The 18772-nt window shown below is 38.0% G+C and overlaps 1 protein-coding gene across 1 annotated transcript in view; it reads left to right on the top strand.

The window, feature by feature from the left end:
* Window positions 1-12781: 12781 nt before the first annotated feature.
* The window catches only part of LOC127631321 (GDNF family receptor alpha-2-like), a 138485-nt gene continuing 132494 nt past the window's right edge, over window positions 12782-18772 (top strand). The window contains exons 1-2 of the mRNA XM_052109414.1: window positions 12782-13293; window positions 17368-17673. Of these exons, the coding sequence (XP_051965374.1) occupies window positions 13257-13293; window positions 17368-17673 (343 nt within the window). The 5' untranslated portion in view covers window positions 12782-13256. The remainder of the gene's footprint in view (window positions 13294-17367; window positions 17674-18772) is intronic.

Below are 18772 nucleotides of genomic sequence, written 5' to 3'. Positions count from 1 at the left end.
AATTGTTCATTGTTAGTTCATGTTAGATCATGGTGCATTAAGTAATTGTAACGGTGTTGCTGAAACAGGCAGAGACGATGATGACAAAGTGAAGATGAACCCAAGTGCAGTTTATTCTTAAAACGTGAAACTAGTATCCCTAACTATCAGAGTGAAAGGAAACAAAACAAGAAACCAAGGACCTAACTAATAATGACAAAACTAGACTAGACCCGACATGAAATAACTATGACTAAGACTAAGGCTAAGGCTAGACTGGAACAAAACTACAAGGTACATGTATACTGACTGGACTAAACTATGGCTTGACAACAAGGTTACATGTACACAGGCTAGACTAAACTATGGATGATGAACAACAAGGTTACACATACAACGGCTAGACTAAACAATAGCAGAACAACAAGGTTACACGTACAATACCTGACACCCGACAAAGGCAAACAGGAGGGTTTAAATACACAAGACATGGATAACAAAGGCCAATGAACAAACAGAACTCTAAAACAAGATAACAAGACAATTAACTAAAACCAATAACAAACTAGAACTGAATCAAAGTAATCAAACAATGAAAACCAGATATATAAACATGGAGGGAAAACAGGATATGACAAGACTAGGAAACAGGAACTGAACAGGAATTTCAAAATAAAAGTATACAAACTAAAAGTCAACTGAGAATATCACAGTAATGTTAAGAAATGCAATTTAGATTTTAAAAATGTATTAGTACATGTCGAAATTAAAATGAACTAAGATTAATAAATCCTTATAAGTATTGTTCATTGTTAGTTTATGTTAAATAATGTTGTTAAATAATTTTAGCAAATAGAACTTTATTGTAAAGGGTTACAGATTACGTGTTTTGATATATTTATCTATTGATTTGGTTTGTTTGATAACTTTGTTTGCATGGTTTGTTTTACTTTTTCTCAGTGTTTGTTTTGTTGTTGTTTTTTCTTATTTTTTCATGATTTGTTTTGTTTTTATTTTATTATTTTTTTTATTTGGATCAGGTTTTGTTTTGCTTCCATGTTTTGTACGTTTTCTTTTCTTTTCTTTAATTCATAGTGTGTACTTGTTTTCTGATTTTTATTTATTTTATTGTTTCGCTTTATTTTGTTTTGTTTTTGTTTCCTGGTGTTTTGCTTGTTTCTTTTTTATTATTATTAATAGTTTGTTTTGTATCATGGTTTGCTTTGTTTTTCTGCATTGCTTTGCTTTGTTGATTCCGATCCTGATCTTGGACTTTTTTTTTAAACACCTTTGTTATGGTTGTGACATAAAGATGCAGGTGTTCTGAGCATATAGTCTCTTGCTGAACAAATGAAAAAGACATTTCAATTATGGTTATTCCCTTCATATTATCAGGCAAAAAGGCTGGTTTATCAAGGTGTCTACTTAAGACAGTTTAGACTTCTGTAAAGATTAACATGACAGGATCTGGGTTGGGTGGTATGCAGTTGGTCTTTTTATAGTGGGGACTAATGTAGAGGTTGTCACAAAATATTTGGAGCACTAGAACTATGCTGTACTGAACTAAAGACACAGTAGAATCTATCATTATCTGTGCAGGGAGCCACTGAGTGCCTTAGGTAGTCTATTTGGTTTATTCCAAGATTTGGATTCAGTCAGGGAAGAAGCCGTGAGTCACAGACAGACTATGGTAACTACAGCAGCAGAAGATAGACAGTGAACACCTGTGAAGGTGTGAAATGTCTAAAAATATAAAAAAAGCAAGACTGCATTTCTCACCTACTTCACTTCTCATTCTGTCAGATCTTCTGATTCAGATTCTGACTACAGCTTCCATAGTTTAGACCTTATAGTCACAAAGATTTGTTGTTTCTTATGCTACATTTAGCTCAGCAATACCTTTTTAAATTTGGGGTCATTTGTTATGATGCATGGTGACACATGCTTGTTTGTCCTTTGTTATTTTCAACTACACTTTGATCTCAGTTTGGAATCCCATGGGTTTTGTCACTAAATCCCTGAATGTAAACATTTTTACTCATCCTGACACCAGTATGAAGGATTATTTAGATTTATGGTCTGCACTTTTCCATGGATCAAAACAACTCAAGCAGCACATTCTCAAAATGTCTCATACTTTTACTGACTGAATGTCTGTTGTAGAGTTATAGATATCAAATGTCCTCTGCATGTAAAACAAAAAAAACAACAAAGCCTGCACACCAGCACAGTTCAAAAGCAATGTGATAAAGTCGAAACGGTGTAGTTTTTCAAGTAGCTGTTTCATCAAATCATATCAAATCCAGTGTATTGTCACGCATTATGAAGCTAACTGTTTTGTTTAAATACACTTAGCTCTCTCCAAACTTCTCTACCCACGTGTATTGACTGCACTCTGAAACTGACGTAATATCTGCACAGACCCTCTCTGACCCTGTGGTTTTTTTATTGACAACAGAAAAGATTTGACTCCAGAGAATATAAGATCAAACAACAATGTTTGCGGCTCTCTTTTTTCTTTCTGGCAGTCAGATGAACTGTGCTTTCATTTTACTCCCAGAGATAACAAGAAGGTCACAGACTGTAAATTGGAATTCATCAGAGTCCTCCTTATACACAACAGGATCATGAAGGTCCTCCATGTAGGAGCACATGCAGCAGCCACTGTGCACCTGACATGACCTTGTATCATGTTGCAGGTGGCTCCGTCCATGTGATGTTGTGCAAAGTAGAACAGTCCGAGAGAAGAACTAATTTTTCTATCTGTCTGCATTTGGGGAGTAATGTTGCATGAGTAAGACTCTGACAAGGAGTCGTTTTAAACAGTTAAAATAAATGTCTGAGAGCAGCTGCATTTCTAATTTATGGAAAAGAATGCAAGGTTATTGCCATTCCAAAAGAGCTGCAGAAGCAGAGTTTTCTCAGTGTCTCATTCTGATATCAGTTTTACACAGAACCAATATCAGACGCTTGACTAAAATGGCAAAGGTCTGGGGTGTATTGCAGCTTAAAATGATCAAGAACCGCTCACTTAGACAGGAAGAGCCATCTGACTGACACGTTGTGCAATTAATCACAGTCAATTTTGTTATCACTGTTAGGGGCATACTGTTTAACAAACTTTGGAAAATCCAGTTACACTGTAATTTCATCCTCTAAAGCGCGTGTGGTATCAACACAGAAACCTGTAATAATGACTCTGTTTCAAGATGGACTGATAAAAAAAAAAAGTCTTGTACTGTGTGCTTTTACTCATGAAAGTTGCATCAAACCAGCCAATCAGATTAGTCTGGTTTTGGAAGTGAAAATCCAATACATTTTTATTTTTTCAAAGAGAATTTTATTAACTTATAAACTTTTAAAGACAGACCTACTGACCTAAGGTTGTTAATCAATGTATAATATGCTATCCATCAACTGAAAAATGGCAAATGCTTATGTGTAGTAAAAAACTCCTTCCTGAACTAGCTTACTGTAACAATTCAAGGATGGGCTAGGAGGAGGCAGGAACTGGCAGAACAGTCAACATATAAATTAAGTTATATAAATGAACTTAAAACAACATAAACCATAAACGAACAACACACATCCAGCGCGACCACATGCGTCTCTCTCTCTCGAACTGGTTACTCCATCTTATCTTTATCCCCCTCCCGGCTAATTAGCCCGATTCAGTCCTCATGTCTCTGCCCTACCCTCTTCCTTGTCACACTCCTCCATCGCCCGACTCCACACTCCCCTCCATCCCTGGAGTGTTGCCCTTCTGGTCGTGCCTGTAGGCAGGTCTTTCCCATCTTTCTGGAGCCCTGGGAGAGATGAGGTGAGGGAAAGGGGAGAGGGAATGAGCGAGGAAGAGCAACAGAGAGAGAGAAAGAGATGAGAAAAAACTTGCCTGCCGGTTCCCGGACACGCTGTCCACCGGTCATCAACTGCTCCTCCGCCCTCTGGTAGATGACAGCTTGCTCCTCCCCTGGCAGAGAGCAGTGAGTCCTCCGGCCCCTGGCAGACAGAACCGCTCCTCCCTTTCTTCAGCGGATGGCAGCGGTTCTTCCAGCTCTTGGATTTTGGCAGCGACCCCACCATCCCCAGGCAGACAGCCGTGGTTGCTCCTTTTGCGGACAGCAGCAGTGAAGACTCTGCGACAGCACATCCCTCTTCCCTCTTGGGTTGCGGCACCACTGAACAGTTCAAGGATGGCCAAGGAGGAGGCAGTAACAAGCTGAACAGTCAACACAAACGTTTAATGATATAAATAAACCTAAAACAACATAAAACAAACAAACAGACACACATGCAGCACGGTCACATGCATCTCTCTCAAACTGGTGCCTCTGGCTCGTCTTTATCCCCCTTCCAGCTGATTAGCACGATTCAGGGCCGGCCACGTGTGTCTCATGGCCCAGCCCCACCCTCCTCCTCATCACAGTTACCAAAGCACAAGGACGTATGTTCTCTCTTCTCTCTAGTTACTCTGCTGTCTGATGATCATGTTGAATCATTTACAGTAACAGAGCATGGTTTAAACCATGGACCCTACCATTAAGTTCTCTTGCCAAATCTAATTCCTTAAAAAGAACCTGATTTCATTTTGCCATTATGACATTACAAAATGATTATATTGGTCTGGTGCAGGACTGGTCAAGACGGCTTTGATTTGTTCTGGGATAAAAATGTACTTGTCAGACAGTGAAACAGTGAGATCAAATTATGTGGATAGTAGGCAAGGCATCTGCAAATGACTTTGGGCTGATGTCCATTGCTAAGATGAGAAATACAATACACAGGAATAATGGTATCTGTTTACATGCTCTCTATTTATATCTGCTTTCAAAAGCCTGTGTAGCTTGGGTCAAAGATTTGGTATCTAAACCAAAGGCATTTTGAAAACATTCTCTGACTGGAAGGCCACGTGCATCACTTTCACTGCTGGCCAGCTAGCAGCTGTCCCTAGATTTACTGTATATACAAATCTTTATTCCCAGTGTACTGACTTCTTATAGAGCATGTCTGCTTGTAAACAAGCTTTGCCATTAAGCTGAAAGTCCATTCACACCCAAAGACACAGCATACAGATAAAATAAACAGATTCCCACAAATATGGCAATACAGCCCTGAGGTGTTTCATACAACATCAAAGGACATCTATTTTCCCTCTTGGCAGTGTGTAATCCCCTTGTGAGTCTGCTGGCTTGGCCTAAATTTGTGTGAGTGGCTCACTAGACCCAACAGAAGCCTAATGGCACAAAATTGGTGGGATTCTTACCATACTAAAACGAAGGACAATGGCTTGACCAAGGACATCACTTGTCTGACAGATTGAACACCAGAGGGATAGGGAAGAGAAGAGACATTAATTAACATAGAATAAAATAGACGAAGGATGATGTAGGACTAGAGTTGGCTATGCCAAGTGATTGCCTCATATCCAGTCTCTATGACAAAACAAGGACAAGGATGACAACTGACAGAAAGTAAATTTGCTATTGAACTGAAAACACAAATTGAGCTATAGAAGAAGGAGCTTGACAGCAACATGTTCATGTCTTCATCATCAGCTTATGGTTGGGTTATTTTTCACCAGTCTGCTGTCTAGTCTTTCAATAGAAGTGCTCTCTTAAGTGATTAATGAGTGGTCTGGAATGTGTTCAGGCAATGACATATAGTATATCTTTTATGTCAAGTGATCTATACTGCCTTTGACGAGTGGTCTTTCCTCCCACAACAATATCTAGGAAATTCCATCAAGCTTTTCTTATGAAACTTTAAGATATTAGGAGGTAGGGCTGCACAATTAATAGAAAAATTTATTGAAATTGCGATTACGACTGTCAAGATTACGTAATCGGGAAAACTGACAATTTAATTTAAGTCTGCTCCTGTTGCATCAATGGTTCCTATTTGCAGCGTGTTTTTGCATCATTGAGAATTGCACAAGTTTAGTATTGTCATGTTAATAAGAAGGCCAGTTTGAATTTGATTTGTATAAATAGCAATATAGTAATTCAGTTTAGCTGGTCTAAGCTTGTTTTGGAGGTGTAGCCAACTTAAAGAACATAGCATGTATGGCATATTTCACGCATCACCGTCATTGTTATCGCGTTTGATCTAGTAAAACCCATTTGCTCCACAGCTGCTGAATTTAAACTTTTCATGAATCGCACAAACCCCCGATCGCAAACAGCTGTTTTTATTTTCCAAAGTGCAACTGCTGAGGCCATGTACTGTATGATCTAACAATGATCTTACATTAACAAGATCACTGTTGAAGATCTTAAACGTTGGTTCTCAACCTTTTTTGAGTTCTGGACACCCATCATATCTCAAACCAGTATCAAGGACCCCCTGAACACACAGACTGATTTTTTATCTCACAGATTTACTTATACTGTATTTATCACCTTCATTTACAGTATTATATTATTATACACTTAAAAAGGTTATTTATCAGCATGTACATTTCTGTGAAGAACCTTCAGAGTCATTACAATTTTACATTTACATTTATGCATTTGGCAGACACTTTTATCCAAAGCAACTTACAGAGCCCTTCCTACAGGGACTTGACATCATCATAGCTTGTAATGTAAAATAATGAGATATTTATAATGACACAGCAGGCAGCATATATGAAAAAAATAAAAACACAGATATATTAGTTCACACTTTAAATATATCTTATAAAAAGTATATTTCAGAATTTTCAAAGCTTTTTATATATATATAGGACATATAGGAGGCAGAGGCTGAGGGGGTGGAGCAGCAGGAGCTGGAGCCACAGGAGGCTCAGGAGATGGAGCTACAGGAGGAAAGGGCTCAGAGGTTATGACATTTGGGGTTTCAGAGGGCTCAGAGGTCAGAGCAGCTGGGGACTCAGAGAGCAAGACACTAGGGGACTCAGAGAGCATGTCACTAGGGGACTCAGAGAGTAAGGCACTAGGCGACTAAGAGAGCAAGGCACTAGGGAGCAAGGCATCTGGGAACTCAGAGGGCTCAGAGGCCAGGGACGCTGAGGATTCAAGGGGCAGGGCGATAGGGAACTTGAGGGGCAGGGCCATGGGAGACTCGAGGGGCAGAGCCATGGGAGACTCGAGGGGCAGGGCCATGGAAGACTCGAGGGGAAGAGCCATAAAAGATTAGAGGGGCAGAGCCATGGAAAACTCGAGGTCACCAGGGGCTCGAAAGGATCATCAACAGACACAGGGAACTGGACAGGCTCATCGACAGCCTTTGTGGCCGGGAGCACTGACAGCAACTGGGGAATGGCCTCCATGGCTGGGAGTGCTGGCAGCGACTGGGGAACGGTCTCTGTGGCTATGGGCACTAGCAGTGACAGTGGAACAGCCTCGTGGCCGTGAGCACTGGCATGTGACAGGGGAATGGCCTCCGTGGTCATGAGCACATGCAGTGACAGGGGAATGACCTCTATGGTTGTGAGCACTGACAGTGATAGGGGAACGGCCTCTGTAGCCATGAGCAAAGGCAGTGACAGGGGAACAGCCTCCATGGCTGTGAGCACAGGCAGTGACAGGGCAACAGCATCAGTGGCCATGGGCACTGGCAGTGACAGGTGAACAACCTCCGTGGCAATGAGCGCTGGCCCATTCTCCTCCTTCTTCTCCTCTACTGGACGGCTGGAAGCACTGCTGTGGGTACGGCCTCCAGTACTGGGACAGACGAGGCTTCAGGAGCTGGCTCTGGGATGGACAAAGCTTCAGGCGCTGGCTCTGGGACAGACGAGGCATCAGGCATTGGCTCTGGAACGGAAGAGAATGCAGGTGCTGGATCTGGGACGGACAAGGCTTCAGGTGCTTAGACTGGGATGCCAGAGGCTTCGGGAATTGGCTATTTGACTGTGGCAGGCATTGACGCTGGCTAGTTGACCTTGGCAGGCATGTGTGGCAGGCGTGGATGCTGGCTCCTCGACTGTGGCAGGCGTGGGTGCGGTTGTGTCGACCGTGGCAGGCGTGGGCGCAGGCTCATTGACCATGGCGGCCAACATGGGGGACACAGACGTGATGGCCGCCGAGTAAGGTATGACATCCATATCCTCCACTCCTACAATAAATGGCAAATAACTGAGCAACAAGGCATAGTCGATGTATTTTGCCAGAGTCCAATGAACTCCACCACAGGGCAGCATGGAGTACACAGGCTCATTTACTCCTGCATGAAAAAATCTACCTTGCAGGACAAGGCGCAGAAGTCCTCCACAAAATTCTCAAGTGGACGATTCCCCTGGCGAAGACGTATAAGCGCCACTGCTGGGTTCATTATGGGTCTTGTTTTCTGTAATGATGAGGGTCTGGAAAGTAGGAGTTTAGAACCCAAATGCAGCAAATGAAGTTAATGAAAATCAAAAGCCATTAAGGTCAAAACTAAGCAAAACAAACAAGAAGACACCAAACTAAAAGGACATTAAATAATGCAAGACAAATGACAGAGAACATAAGGGCCATATATACACATAAGAACTATCAAGGGTAACAAGACACAGCTTGAATGAATCAAAGGGAACACAGAGCACAGAGGCACAACAAAAACAAAACCAGTCTTCAAACTAATTTTTTTTTCCTTCTAGCGACCTCTAAAGGCCGCTAAGGAGAATGTCCCAAGTGTTTCAATAATTATTAGTCAATTTTACTTTATACAAAATAAGTTTTAATTTATCAAAACATAAGAGTAATTTTTTGCGGAAGCCCGCTGGCATTTTAAATAGATCGCTATACTGTACAGTAAACATTGAAACCAATTTTTTCACAAATAGCCACTAGATGGTGTCATAAACATGTTAAACGTACATATCATATGTTTTTTTGACTTTTCAGCTTGAACAGAGACAAGAGCCATTAAACATTGTGTATCATATATGCTGCATACGGCATTATAGGGTTAAGAACCTTTCACTGAAGAAAAATATACCCACTATTTGTTGTGATTTTACATTTTAGAAAATGAGATTTAAGTGTAACAGCATATTATAGATGCTGCTAGTGAGGAGATTATGTGTTTATCTTAGAGAAGCAGAGGAAAATGCTCCTCTTCAGAGAAAATGCTAAAATTGCTGTAACTAAAAAATCACAAATAGCTTTGAAGCTGTTTTTCCTCAGTGTAGACTAATGCATTTAGCCTTTGTAGTGCAGTTCCCTTTATTTGTTTTAGCAGGACGTTTATAAAGTGCATTATAATTTGGGCTGCTCTGATTCAATCATATATTGATATATCACAATACTTTTTCTCACAATATTGTATCAATAATTTTGATCACTGTATAAATATTTTTAATAATCTGTTTATGTATTCATATCATGCTGTAGCATTTCTTAGTGCTTTAGCACATCTATGGCCCTTATAAGTCAGGTGTGATACATTGCTTTTCATACCTGGTCACTCAACAGCATCTTCTGTGACAACTTATGTTTGGATTTTGAGGGGAGGGTCTCTAAGGATGTCCAATTGTCCAACCACAACTGGCCACAATTTCTGACCCACATATTTCTTTTTACCGTTTCAATTTTGGTATCCCAGCAAAACATTATTATATTGCATATTCTCTTTCTTCACATTAGTGATGTTTCATTTTTAAATGAATCAGTCTTTTTGAACAATTTTTTAAAGTGAACGAATCGTTCTTGTTCACCTCAATACACTGACTTATTTCTCATTCACTGATGTCTTTCCCTTTAGAAGCCAATGAGTTCTTGTTTGAAGAGCGAGACTGCTTTGGTGGCTTTTCATGCTTGTAAAGACTGATAGCATGAGCCAATTGCATTCGAATGTGGGCTGTGAGGCAGCATATCATTGGTTTGACCCACTGAATGAATACACCCCTTCATTGATCAAGTCTAGTCGGTTGTTTGAGTCTGAATGAGATATCTCGTTCATGAAAGAACTGAATGCACTGGTATACGCATTTGCGAAATGAATGAATCCCTCTGTTATCTCTTTCATGACAAAGATTTGCGGGATGACTGATTGAGAGGAGGCATTTCATTCATTCCATTCAGTATGAGAGTCGCTTTCCACAAGGAGAGAAAGGGGTAAATTATAAAAAGGGGTGGAGTTTATAGGTATGCACAAAACAGAATCCCCAATATATGAATGAGTAAAAATGACATAATATCGTTCACGAAGGAACTGAATGTACTGATACATTCATTCTCAAACTAAATTAATTAATAAGTCATCTCATCATTAACAAAGATCTGCTGACTGACTGAACGAGAGGAGGAAACAAGTCATTCATTCAATCTCACAATCTCTTTCAACGAGAAAAGGGGCCAGATGTATTATGAATTAAAGTGAGTGATGACCACACATTACAATGACTTACGGACATTATTTACATTTATTATTATTTTTTAGGCTATTATTATTATTATTATTATTGTCTTTTTTTAATAGCTTGATAAAAAGTTATGTTCAGCAGTTACACATGAGCACATGATAATAGATATGATTTGTTATCATTTGTGGGGAAATGTTTATGATGCTTAAACAATCTGACGTGCTGAAGACTCTTAGTAGATTTTTAAGCATGTTAATTTTAATAAAGGATGCTTGTTTAGGTTGACAGTGAGCACATTTTCATGCACACCAATTTGCTGATTACTCTCTAAAATCAGCTTATTTTAAAAATCTGGCAAAGCAATAAATCTGCATTTGCATGACATTTGAAATAATCATGATATTCTCTGATTTTGATGTCAATCTGTGAAGAAGCATGTGCTCAAGACGTGCACACATTTGATTAGCAGGTAAGAATGCCAGTTAAGGTGTTTACATGCCATGCAAAATCGGCGTAATGGGCCAAAATCTACCTGTGTTGACCGGTTTGTTCATAAATAATTTATTTTATGGCCTTTGTCAGCTTACTAAGCATAATCGGTGTAAGAATGTGCATGTAAGCATGCTCAATGACTCTTGTGCTTTTGATTCCATGCAATTTACTCATTCAAAAGATTCCAAAAAATTGCAGAAATGGTCAATTAATTTTTTTTGGGAGTGGATTCAAAAGACTTGAGTCACTGAGATGAATCAGAATCATTACTTTTCATTTTAAAAGAAACTAAGATTTAACATGAAGGTTTGCTTTACACTTGTGCCATTTTCCAGACTCAATTTAAACTTTGATCAGGGAAAAGAGATCCGATCATTTACCTGGATCCAGAAGCAACTTGATGTAAACGGGCTACATTCTGACTGGGTGACGATCAGATCACTGTGATCACATGTTAAAGCATAGTGTAAACACGGCCTTTGATGTAATGACGACATAAATCTATCACTGTCAGTGCATTATTTTGTGATAATAAACCACAAAAAAGACTACAAATGCACGGAAAAATGGTGCACTGCTTCTCCCAGATACAGTTTAAATTTTCTGTTATAAAGAGGAGTACCTGCAGTATATTAACTGAGATGCAGATTTGTCAGCTTCTAATCTTTGTCACTGCACATTGATATATCAGATGGTTACTTCCTTTTAAAGCCTAACAAAACCAGTAAAGTTTAAACTCACAGCACAGTTTTTGTGAGTGAGTGGGTGTTACTTCACTGCAGGCTGATTAGTGTTTACACCTCAAATGCCATATGGTCTCGTACGTTTTTGACTACCTCTGTATATGTTTTTTGTAATTCGATCACAAAAAGTTTTGTAGCCCATTACACCTATATTTAGTGGTATACACTTGTGATTGAATCACCTAAAACACATCTTAACACCAGGTTTTTGACATTCAGGGGTTATGGATGACATTCATGAACATGCAATGGTTTGTTGCCATGATACTGTAATCTTTCAAGTCAGAGGGGATCACTTTCATGGTGTCACTAAAACATACACAAATTATTACTATTTAGAGAGATGTGTGAGAAAATGTGATCAATGTCTTGGACAAGTGTCGTTTATTTTTATTTTATTTCCTTTTATTTTCCATTTCGATCCAGTAAAATTGGATAATTTACTTATTTGTGCTTTTAGACTTAACCTTGAATACCCCTCCTCTCTCTACTCTCAACTCTTTCATCTTTGTTTACCTGCCTTAAAGGGATAGCTCACACAAAAATTGTAATTCTCTTATAATTTATTCGTCCTCATGCCATCCCAGATGTGTGTGACTTTCTTTCATCTGCTGAACACAAAATAGAAAAATATCTCAGCTCTGAAGGTCCATACAATGCAATTGAACGGTGACCTAACTTTGAAGCTTCAAAAAGCCCATAAAGACACCATGGTGGTGACTGATAAGTGATATGATATGTGTGGGTCAGAAACAGATCAGTATTTATGTTTTTTTGTTTGTTTGTTTTTTACTATAATTTCTCCTCCCACTCAGTAGTGTGGATATGCATAAATCATGCGAGTTGCCAAAAACAAAAGAGGATCCATGTGAAATTGGAAATAGATTTATAAAAGGACTTACATATTAATACATGCCATCTGATTTAAACATGCCTTCAGCAAACTCTTTTTGTAGGTAGGCTTACTGAATATACTCGCACTTACATGGAAAACCCCCTTCTTCTTGAATTCTTGCAAATACAGTTGGATAGGGTAGTTAGACAAACATCTGTAGCACAGTTTCTGTTCTCATGTCAAATGTTGTCATTTTTCTTAGCTCTAACTTATTCGTTAACCAGTGTGTGCACAGTATTGCAAGTCAGCTTGACATTTCGTTTTGATTAACTCATGCATTGCCGGATCATTTAACGTGGGCTGTAACGCAATAGGGGCACGTGCGCTCGGTTTTACCCTCGCGCTCCAAGAGAGCACTGCCTCAGCCAGAGTGCGCACAGAGGAGACAGAAGTCTGTCCGCATAGCTCTGCCATATGAAGTTTCTCAATACGTTTGCTTGGAAATTGTATTTCGGAGAGACACGGTAGTGGGGATATCTGTCCTTTAGAGGAGCATTGCTTTAGAAAGCCAAACATTTTAATTCTGCGTCCTTTGCTATAGAGCATCATTATTGGGCAATATGTCTATATCCAAAGGAAACCACTAGTAACGGTTCCTGCGGAAATCTGGGGTTTAGTTCACCTCCTGAGCGGAATAGCGAACTTTTCCTCTCCATTAATGAGGCATTGGATTATTTAGACGGGAACACGCGAATCATGGTGCGACAAACTCTGGATACGATTTGGGATTTTTAAGCTTTCAGAACGTTTAGAACAGCATCGGTATTTGAACAGGAAACAGCAGAATACAGTGTATTTGGAGGGAACATATGACAACAGGAGCGGCACACTATCACGCGCACTGATTCCCAGAAAAACCAAGATGTATATCTCTATTTACGGCTTTCTGCTCTTTTTAGGTAAGTTTCTGTTTCAGTTTACACAGTCTGAGCTAAATGAAACCTTTTTCATTAGTTGAAGTGAGCGCATTCAGTTTCTTCACTCCTTTTTAATCCACTTTAGTGAATGGTTATGATTTAAGGGTAAACAAAATAGGAATTTGACACCCATAATAGGAGGTTAAGTTTGCCAACGAGCATAAAAAACATAATTTTATATTCATCATATTGCGGTAGGCCAATTTATTATGGAAATTGACATTTATAATTGCTTGCAAGAGACAGAAGAAATTATCCGTCCATTATATGTAATCGCGTATTTAAACTAATGATTATTATGTAATAACAGTAATTATATGAGCTGCGTTTCCATCCTCCAGAAAACAATGTGTACTTTTCATTTTGTATGAACAGATCTGTTAGAATAGCTTACTGTACTATTCTCAAGTTTTACGTGACGTCTGATTTGATTATAATTAGTATCTAGCAGTTGCAATCTCACATTCAAGAGTCATTTTATGGAAATATATAAATATATATTTTTAATGTTAATGTTTCAATGAAGGTGAGAACTATCAAGGTCACTTATCACTGGCCATTGCACACCGAGAAGACTTTCTGCGCACCATATGATGAAACTCAGACTGAATATTCAAACAGTCTGCAGCACATATTAAACATTTAGACATTTTAAAAATAGATATTCAACCTCCAGTTACACTTTAGATTAGTTTCACCGTGTGTAGCCTAATACAAATTAATGTGTGTAAAATGTGTAAATATTTTGTGGGACTGCTTGTTTTTACTATTGTGATGGACTATAGTAATAGGCTATTTAATGCAGGGTGTGTACCTTCATGATCTCGTTCTAATCTACACACCTTTGCCAGGTCTTAAAGCATCTATTGTCGTCATGTGCATTTGAAACGCATGCAATTAGCGATTTGAAAGAAATTCAAAGGTGTGTCTGAATCTTTCATCGTGTTTCTTCTCAAAAATATGTTCTGACCAGTTTTAAATTCAATGAAGTTGATAATGATTCAAATTTTAGATTGAATTCTGATGTATTTACACCTATAGGTGTCACTGGTGGTGTGCACCTCTGTTGTACCAAACCTTGAATAAATATCTGCATACATGGACAAAACTATTCTGTCACTCCTCTCTTCACATGCATATATGGCAAATATGTGTGGAAAAGTGTGAAAGTAGCCTTTAATAAATGTGTGTCGGATAATTTTAAAGCTGTAATATTAGTAATGCCAATGCAGTAATAAAGTATAATTGCTCCATCAAAGTATAACTAACATACAGTATTGTCACTAATTAAAACTTTTCCCAAAGACTCTAAAAAAGCCTTCCATACTGTGTCATAAAAGTGTCATATGGTAACTCAATGCATGTTAATTAGAAGTCTTTTGTGTGATGTATTACATTTCTGTCTTCAAGGCATGCGTTTTGTTCCTTGACACCAACCTGGGCTGTCAAACAGTCCTTCTGAATCATAGAAAATGATTGCACAATCATCTGGAAATTTCCACAGGCTTGATGGTCTCTAAATTGCGTTTATGGCTGCTTTATTCATTGACACAATATTAATGATTTTTTTATTTCATAAAATGTACTCATCTACAACTATATTATAAGGAGGGAAGGCAGTCATTAATGGCTTCATACATTTAGCCATACAATGTGAACTTTTGCAAAGATAACATTATACTTAACTTCTGTTGATTAACCTAAGTTTACATTTAATAAATAAATAAATTAAATTATTTATTATCTTATTCATTTAACATTTGAACATATTTAAAATTCTGTTGATTAGCTTATAAAATATTGTATATATATTTATTATATTAGTTTTTATATAATTAAAAAATATTTCTCTCTCTCTCTCTCTCTCTCTCTCTCTCTATATATATATATATATATATATACACTCACCTAAAGGATTATTAGGAACACCTGTTCAATTTCTCATTAATGCAATTATCTAATCAACCAATCACATGGCAGTTGCTTCAATGCATTTAGGGGTGTGGTCCTGGTCAAGACAATCTCCTGAACTCCAAACTGAATGTCAGAATGGGAAAATTTTGAGCGTGGCATGGTTGTTGGTGCCAGACGGGCCGGTCTGAGTATTTCACAATCTGCACAGTTACTGAGATTTTCACACACAACCATTTCTAGGGTTTACAAAGAATGGCGTGAAAAGGGAAAAACATCCAGTATGCGGCAGTCCTGTGGGCGAAAATGCCTTGTTGATGCTAGAGGTCAGAGGAGAATGGGCCGACTGATTCAAGCTGATAGAAGAGCAACTTTGCCTGAAATAACCACTCGTTACAACCGAGGTATGCAGCAAAGCATTTGTGAAGCCACAACACGCACAACCTTGAGGCGGATGGGCTACAACAGCAGAAGACCCCACCGAGTACCACTCATCTCCACTACAAATAGGAAAAAGAGGCTACAATTTGCAAGAGCTCACCAAAATTGGACAGTTGAAGACTGGAAAAATGTTGCCTGGTCTGATGAGTCTCGATTTCTGTTGAGACATTCAGATGGTAGAGTCAGAATTTGGCGTAAACAGAATGAGAACATGGATCCATCATGCCTTGTTACCACTGTGCAGGCTGGTGGTGGTGGTGTAATGGTGTGGGGGATGTTTTCTTGGCACACTTTAGGCCCCTTAGTGCCAATTGGGCATCGTTTAAATGCCACGGCCTACCTGAGCATTGTTTCTGACCATGTCCATCCCTTTATGGCCACCATGTACCCATCTTCTGATGGCTACTTCCAGCAGGATAATGCACCATGTCACAAAGCTCGAATCATTTCAAATTGGTTTCTTGAACATGACAATGAGTTCACTGTACTAAAATGGCCCCCACAGTCAACAGATCTTAACCCAATAGAGCATCTTTGGGATGTGGTGGAATGGGAGCTTCGTGCCCTGGATGTGCATCCCACAAATCTCCATCAACTGCAAGATGCTCTCCTATCAATATGGGCCAACATTTCTAAAGAATGCTTTCAGCACCTTGTTGAATCAATGCCACATAGAATTAAGGCAGTTCTGAAGGCGAAAGGGGGTCAAACACAGTATTAGTATGGTGTTCCTAATAATCATTTAGGTGAGTGTGTGTGTATATATATATATATATATATATATATATATATATATATATATATATATATATATATATATATATATATATATATTATTATTTATCTAACATTTACATTTATATGTAGTGTTTGTATATATATATATATATATATACATACATGGTTGGGGAGTAACGGAATACATGTAATGGGATTACACATTTAAAATACAAAATATAAGTAGCTGTATTTCACTACAGTTACAAATTAAATAATTGGTAATTAGAATACAGTTACATTCAAAAAGTATTTTGATTACTGAAGAGATTGCTTTGCATTTTATTGTCATTTGTTTCATTTAATATTTAGTCCTTTCAGATGGAAAACATTTATACATATAAATGATGCGATCCAAATTGCATTTGAACAGCGGTGAAACACTTTCTTATGATGTGTTGATTCATACGAGCAGACAGAGAAGTAAGTTTGGAGCAGAAGAAATAGAAATAAACTTTGTGTAAATTGTTAGCTTTATGCTAAGCTAAAATGCTATTTCTAGCCATTTTACATGCACATGTTACAAGGCATACTTTTTATATTAGGGCAAAATTCATATTCTTGATGACAATTTTTGTATTGTTTTTGTAAAAATATCAAAACATCCTGATTTATCTTGTTTTAGAAACAACACTGCATGTTTAGATTTTTTTTAGAGAATGTATTTTTAAAATTATATTAATATTATATTACATTTACATAATATTATATTTAGAATACATTACTGACCTTGAGTAATGTAATGGAATATGTTACAAATTACATTTTACAGCATGTATTCTGTAACCTGTAGTGGAATACATTTCAAAAGTAAACCTTCCAACCCTGTATATACACATACACACATACAGTGCATACTGTACATACATACATACATATACAGTACACCTGAACCTTTGCTTCTCTCCTTTCCATTTTCCTTCATAGGTGAGCTAGTGCTCTGCATGTCGGGCTCTTCCACTCTGTCTGAGTCTGGACACCAGGATTCAATGGACTGTTTAAGGGCCACCGAGAAGTGTAACCAGGACCAAAAATGCAGCCATCGCTTCAGGATCATGAGGCAGTGTTTGGCAGGCAAGGACAGGAACACCATGCTGGCCAATAGGGATTGCCAGGTAGCTTTGGAAGTGTTACAAGAAATGTCCCTGTTTGACTGCCGCTGCAAGAGGGGCATGAAGAAGGAAATGCAGTGTCTGCAGAGTTACTGGAGCATCAACATAGGCCTGACTGAAGGTTAGAGCTCTCTGACATTATGGATATATGGATAGATAGTCAAATAGATACACTTCTTCAATCTCAGAAGGGAAATTTAGGAGCAAAAGATCAGTACGATAACAAATTTACCAATATTCAGATGTACAGTGAAATTTGGGCTGTGTAAGACAAAAATTTGGGTACCGTGGTAGTAATGTGGTATCAATAGCTGCATCCAAATTTACAGAATGTCAAAGTATGAACTTCATTTGATGAAGAACATTTATCGGGTGTTAATAAAAGCATGTTCTTTAGGTATGCCAGTGAATAATATGAATAAATTCCAGAAAATATGATTTCAAATGTACCAAATGTGTGGTGTAGTAACAAGCACAAAATATTCTACTTTAGTTTTGTTAAACACGTACAATTTAACCACAAGAAACAAATTTTTTGGTATACAGTAAATAGCACTTAGAGTTAAAAAAAAGAGTCACCCGACTTGCGGTTCTCCACAAAAAAATTTTGATTTTGAAAGTTTTGATGTCTCCACTGCTACTGTTGTGGCATTATCGGATAGCATCCATTGGATGCAAACTTCAGAATCTCAGCAGATGTAGTATTTCTCGCCTAATGTTTTATGACTACTGAGGATTCTGATATTCTACTCATTTGTCATACTGCTTTTTTCATCCTGTATAGGGAAGTATGCAGATTCTTGTCACAGGGAGTGATTCTTGGGACACTCAAAATGGGACATTTGGGACAATCTCACATTTTTACATTAGTTTTCATAAATTTTTAAAATAGTGACATTTCCACTTTAAAAACAGCATATATGATGTTCTAAACACAAATGAGCCATTTTATTTTCATTTATTTTTATTAAAATCATTACATTATCAGTCACTACACGTCTTCAGCCATAACTCAATACTTCATATAGATAAAAGTATATATTAAACTTAAGAAAAAACATAAACATAACTGTACAAATTTAAGACACATTACCACTACATGGCTAAACTACCTATGCATTTATTTTGTGAGAAAATGGAAACGGGTTGCATCGAAACAAATTAATTCCTCTAAATATTTTGAACAAAGTATTCCAAAATAATTCCATGATACATAATCT

This window comes from Xyrauchen texanus, chromosome 37 (assembly GCF_025860055.1).
Source record: "Xyrauchen texanus isolate HMW12.3.18 chromosome 37, RBS_HiC_50CHRs, whole genome shotgun sequence".
NCBI classification, from domain to species: domain Eukaryota; kingdom Metazoa; phylum Chordata; class Actinopteri; order Cypriniformes; family Catostomidae; genus Xyrauchen; species Xyrauchen texanus.
Note: the sequence above shows the minus strand (reverse complement) of the source record. Positions and strands in the feature narration are given on the sequence as shown.